General features: G+C 30.4%; 1 protein-coding gene across 1 annotated transcript; it reads right to left on the reverse strand.

Annotated features, from left to right (window-relative positions):
• Positions 1-2,188: 2,188 nt before the first annotated feature.
• LOC111481907 (chalcone synthase 2-like) lies at positions 2,189-3,761 on the reverse strand. Its single transcript, XM_023127514.1, has 3 exons — positions 3,555-3,761; positions 2,688-3,445; positions 2,189-2,433 (listed from the first exon to the last, which is right to left on the reverse strand). Exons 1-3 carry the CDS (start codon positions 3,730-3,732, stop codon positions 2,200-2,202), a joined length of 1,170 nt encoding a protein of 389 aa, XP_022983282.1. The 5' UTR covers positions 3,733-3,761; the 3' UTR covers positions 2,189-2,199.
• Between the last annotated feature and the right edge of the window lie 2,239 nt (positions 3,762-6,000).

Raw genomic sequence — 6,000 nt, forward strand, 5'->3', positions numbered from 1 at the left:
ACGATTTTGGACAGCCCAATCGCTTACAACTTTAGTTTGTCGAAATTTAACTCATAGGTATAAATCCAAACATAATTTAGTATCCTTCACTTTCTATGGAGTAGAACATAATTTAATATCTCAAGGCAAGAACATTGTTTGAGATTCGAATCACTTCACAAGCAAGATCGATCATGTCTAGCTTGAATGATTCTTGTTGATCAAATATCTCAAGGCAAGAACACTTGCTTGAGATTCGAATCACTCCACAAGCAAAATTGATCATGTCGAGCTTGAATGATTCTACATGCAACCTACACTACATAGAATTGCAAACAAACTTAGTCATTAGCTAAAGAAGAGCACAAATGCTTCTTTTTACTATATTTTTCAAGTCTCTTACAAATACAACATACACGACTTTATATAGCCTCAAAATGAAACTACTAGGCATTCTAAAAATTGCAACATTCATACTTGATGGTCAAATTGTAACCCACCTAAAATTTATAACAATCAAACTTCACTCTTCTTCAATGTGGCATGCATTGAAACATCTTTTGATAATTTTGACAACTTTTTCTTCACATCGTCATTGAAGTATATTGTATGATTGATGTTTTTTGGTTCATATCATATCCGATGACACTAACTCTTCAAGTATGAGTCCAATAGAACTAATTGATGTCGTTACGACTCTTGTAGCACTTGAATGGAGATGGTTATGTATCAAACAAAAAAACCAACCATTTTTCAAAATTAATGTAAAATTAATTTTTTTTATTAAAATTTATATCATCATTAACACTTTTAAAGCGATGTGATATTTTAAAAATAAATTACAATATATATATATATATATATATATATATATATATATATATATATATATATTTTTTTTTTCTATAATTTAATTTAAATAAATTTAATATAAGTTTTGAAATTTATTTTTGTTAGAACATTAATAATTATAAATTTGATTTTAGTGTTGTTTCATCAATTTAAATTTGGATTTAAATTTATGAATTTATTTTTCGAAAAAATATTGGTCAAAATATTTTGACTTTTTAAAATTTTTAATTTTAAATAAAAACTTCATTAATATATGTCTTTTTTGGTTAACAGATTTATATATATTAATATACCTATTTTTTTAAAAAAAAAAATTAAAGTAAATATTTATAAATTAAAATAGCTTTGAAATTCCATGAAAAATTACTTAAATAAAATTAACATAAAAAAATAATATAAAAAGTGAAAATAAGCGATAGAAAAGGGAAATAGTTCAGCGTTGTTTTATCAAATTTAAATTTATGAATTTGTTTTTATTAGAAAAAATATGGGTCAAAATATATTTTCATATAGTTTTGACTTTTAAATTTTAAACATTAAATTAAAATTACCCAAATAAAACACACCATTCGAGTCCTCCACTGAGTTCTTCCTCATTTGATCCATTATAAACAAATCGTTACGCGCTCGTCATGTTCCCGTACTCCCTTAGAACATCTCAAATTATCCTCGTCTTCTCCTACTTCAACCTATTTTTATTTCCACTTAATTCAAAAATATAAATTCGAATTAAAGATAACCATCAAATATATATTAACATGAACTTATTATAATCCAAAAAAATATAAAATTTATGTATAAATGTTGAGGTTCGAATTCACCGAGTCATTTATTCAATTTTTTTTAATATACAATGAGATAGTAATAATAAATCTTTTTATAGAAAAATAAATAATTAAAAAATAAAATTTGTACCTATACTTTTAAAAAAAAAATTAGTATTTAAATTTATGAATTTAATTTATTAGAAAAAAAAATATATTTCTAAAAATATGTAATTTTGACATTTAAATTTTAAAATTTAAATTAAAACTTTAATATTGTACGGCTTTACACGTGTTCATTAATGCACGTGTTTCTTCTCTAAGAAATTTATATACATTTATAATTAAATATGAATATTTATGGCTTAAAATAGAATTAAAATTCACTTGGTAATTATTTAAATAAAATTAACAAAAGGAAATAAATATAAAAATAAAAATATATAATAGGAAAGGGAAGTACATTTATAATTAAATATGAATATTTATGACTTAAAATAAAATTAAAAATAACTTGGTAATTGTTTAAATAAAATTAAATAAAGGAAATAAATATAAAAATAAAGCTAATAACTTTCTTCATCTGTGGTATAAGTGGTTTACTTTAATGCGCAATGCTATGTAGCACGACTGTCTCTACTGTCAGTCCCGGGCCAAACCCAAACAAAACTCCCCATTCGAGCCCTTCTCCAGTCGTTGGAGCTCCACCTTCCATAGAGTTCTTCCTCATTTGATCCATTATAAAACCCACGCACGAGCTCGACATGTTCCCGTACTCCCTTAGAATCTCCCGACTTGCCTTCATCTTCTCCTTCTTCAAACCTAGTTTCGCTTCCACCTTATTCAAAAATATAAATTCAAATCACTTAATAATAACTATTGAATGGTCTAAGATTGGTTTGAATTAGATCAATCATTTATTCAAAATTTTGTTTTAAATGGGACGGAGTTAACCGATCAAACCCATATGAATCAATTCATCCCTGACGTTTGGGTTACTTTGATTTGTTCTGTTTGAGACAGAAAATTTTGGGGCCTAACTTAACCGAAAAAATTAAGTCATGATTGAAGATGCTTTACGAGATCGATTACCAGATCGAGAATGGCTGGGCCACCGGGATGGGTGATCCAGAAAATGGAGTTCCAGTCGGAGATTCCCAGTGGCGTGAAGGCCTCTTTGAGGCTGGTCTCGATGTTGGTAGAGATAAGGCTAGGCACGTCTTTAAGCAAATGGAATATGAGCCCAACTTCCCTCAAGTGCCCGTCGATCGCCCCCTCCGAGTCCGGCAACACCGTGGCTCCAGTCCATACCAGCTCGTACAACGGCTTCTCCACCGCAACATCCGGGTCCGACCCAATGATCATCGCCGATGCACCATCCCCAAACAACGCCTGCCCCACCATCGAGTCCATGTGAGTCTCCGACGGCCCACGGAACGTGATGGCAGTGATCTCCGAGCACACAACCAACACCCTAGCCCCTTTGTTGTTCTCGGCTAAGTCCTTGGCTAGCCGAAGCACCGCGCCGCCACCATAGCAGCCTTGTTGGTACATCATGTAGCGCTTCATCGACGGGTGTAGGTCGAGGAGCTTCATAAGTCGGTAGTCAGCGCCAGGCATTTCGATGCCGGAGGTGGTGCAGAAGACGAGATGCGTGATCTTGGATTTAGGTTGTCCCCATTCTTTGATGGCCTTCACAGCTGCGTCTTTGCCGAGCTTCGGCACTTCCACGACTACCATATCTTGACGCGTGTCTAGAGAAGGTGCCAAGTACTCGCACATATTTGGATTCTCTCTAAGAATTTCCTCCGTCAAATACATGTGACGCTTGGTGATCATAGACTTCTCACCTGCATGTCAATGTCATAATAACATTTCTTATTTCTCAAAATTTACCATAATTATTATAATAAATTCAATAACATATAGAATTTCTTAAATAAATATAAGTTTACATACATATTCGAATAAATTTTTCCTTCAGAACAGTCATATGCTCGGAATTGGTGATGCGAAAGTAGTAATCGGGATAGTCAGACTGAAGAATGATGTTGGGGGGTACGGCTGTGCCGATGGCGAGAATGGTAGCAGGGCCGTTGGCTCGTTGAGCATTACGGATGTCGGCGACCGAGGCCATTGAAGAAGAGAGGAGTGGATGAAGAAGCAAGAATGAAATGGAAGAAAAGGTGGGAATTGGTGAATGAAGTGGAAAAATGGAGTAATATTTAAAGGAGGGAGGGTAGGTTGGAGAAACAGATAGTTGAGGTGCCACGTCAGACTATGATTTTCTTCTCCCTTGCCGGCCTATCATGTCCTCCCACGTTTTCCTCTCTTCATTCGTTTGTTTTTACTCACATCATTAAATTATATTTTAAATTAGTTTCTCTAAATAGCTATTACTTTCTTTATAAGCTTAATTTTTAATAATATTACTCGAGAATAATCAACCGTATTTATACTCGTCCCATCAAAATATTATCAAAAAATCGACATATAAAAGTCAAACCCGAGCAAAAACCGAGATCTAGATTGGTCTGTTTGAACCTCGTGCCCAACACAAAAACTCTGGTTTAACTCAAGTATCCAAAAGTATTTGGTGAGCATTGTATCACTATCTAGTTGTTATTTTGCATGGTTCGTTCAAATCACGTAAGTTAGGTAGATTTACATATGTCTGTTATGCACATCAACAATGCGACTTTATATGGCTGAGAACGAGAATAGGAGAAGAACCTTGTTTGAATGCAAACCCATAAGTCTCCCTCCTACCCATGCAGCTAAAGACGAAAAAAGTGAATTTGCACGAGAGCAGAATTTATTAGGGTTCCGTAGACGGGATTTTAGACTACTCGATCACTAACAACTTTAGTTTGTCGAAGTTTGACTCATAGGTATAAATTTGAGCATAATTTAGTATCTTTCACTTTCTCGTATTTATCGGAGGTCATGTGCAATCCCTTTTGGTATTATTTTTTAGTAAATTCTTACGTGATTACAGTAACTATTCGAGTATGAGTCCAATAAAACTAATTGATGTCGTCATGATGCGACTCTTAAAGACTAGGTTTGACTCTTCGAATGAGCTCGATAGAGATGGTTACATATTAAACGAGAAAAAAAAAAATCAATAATTTCTCAAAATTAATGTAAAATTAATTTTTTTTCTATAAAATTTATAGCATCACACCTTTTGAGAGCTATAAGCAATTTTAAAAATAAATTACAATTTTTTTAATATTTTCTATAATTTAATTTAAATAAATTTAATATAAAATTTGAAAATTACTTTTATTGAGACATAAATAATTTCCATATAAATTTGATTTTAGCGTTGTCAAATATAAATTTGGATTTAAATTTATGAATTTGTTTTTATTAGGAAATAAATATTTGTCAAAATATTTTGATTTTTAAATCTTAAATTTTTAATTAAAACTTCAATGATTTACACTTGTTTATTAATATGTCTTTCTTTGTTAATATATTTATATATATTTATATACATATATATTTTTAAAAAATTTAATGTCAATATTTATAAATTAAAATACGTAATTACTTAAATAAAATTAACATAAAAAAATAAATATAAAAATGAAAATAAGTAATAGGAAAGGGAAATAGTTTTTTTAGTGTTTTTTTTTTTATCAAATTTTAATTTAATTTTATTAGGAAAAAAATATTGTTTAAAATATCATTGAATTTTAAAATTTTTAAATTTCTTTATTAACGAATATATATATATATATATTAAAAATATATTTATATATACATTTTAAATTTTTTAATGAAATATTACTTGATGATAACTATCGAAAGCATATTAACATGCATTTGTTATAGAGATGTTGAAGTCGATTCGAATCGAACGAGTCATTTATTCAATTTTGTTTTTAATATACGATTAGATAGTAATAATAAATTTTATAATTTTCATAAAAATAAAATAAAATTTATACATATATTTTAAAAAATAATTTAGGTTGGTTTTAATGATAACTACCATATCTTAACGACTACCGTATCCCTTAAAATCTCTCGTATTTGCCGAGCTTTGGCACTTTCACAACTACCATATCCTGACGCGCGTCTAGAGAAGGTGCCAAGTGCTCGCACATATTTGATTCTCTTTAAGAATTTCCTCCGTTAGGTACATGTGACGCTTCCTGATCATAGACTTCTCACTTGCATGTCAATGTCATAATAACATTTCTCAAAATTTAGCGGAATTATTCTAATAAATTCAATAATGTAATTCATGAACATCAGTATATCTCTGTTAACTGTGGATTAAATAAATAAATATCAGTAAACCGTTGTTTACATATGCATTCGAACAAATTTGTCCTTGAGGATAGTCATATGCTTGGAATTAGTTATGCGAAAGTAGAAGTTGAGATAGCCA

The sequence above is a fragment of the Cucurbita maxima genome, unplaced genomic scaffold (genome assembly GCF_002738345.1).
Source record: "Cucurbita maxima cultivar Rimu unplaced genomic scaffold, Cmax_1.0 Cma_Scf00007, whole genome shotgun sequence".
Classification (NCBI taxonomy): Eukaryota; Viridiplantae; Streptophyta; class Magnoliopsida; order Cucurbitales; family Cucurbitaceae; genus Cucurbita; species Cucurbita maxima.

Bases quoted from the DNA above. Each gene is read 5' to 3' on its own strand.
- LOC111481907 (XM_023127514.1), bottom strand. From the start codon at position 3,732: ATGGCCTCGGTCGCCGACATCCGTAATGCTCAACGAGCCAACGGCCCT. The intron at 3,446-3,554 runs GTATGTAAACTT...ATTGACATGCAG, and splicing joins GGAAAAATTTATTCGAATAT to GTGAGAAGTCTATGATCACC. The intron at 2,434-2,687 runs GTAATCGATCTC...TTTTTGAATAAG, and splicing joins GCCCAGCCATTCTCGATCTG to GTGGAAGCGAAACTAGGTTT.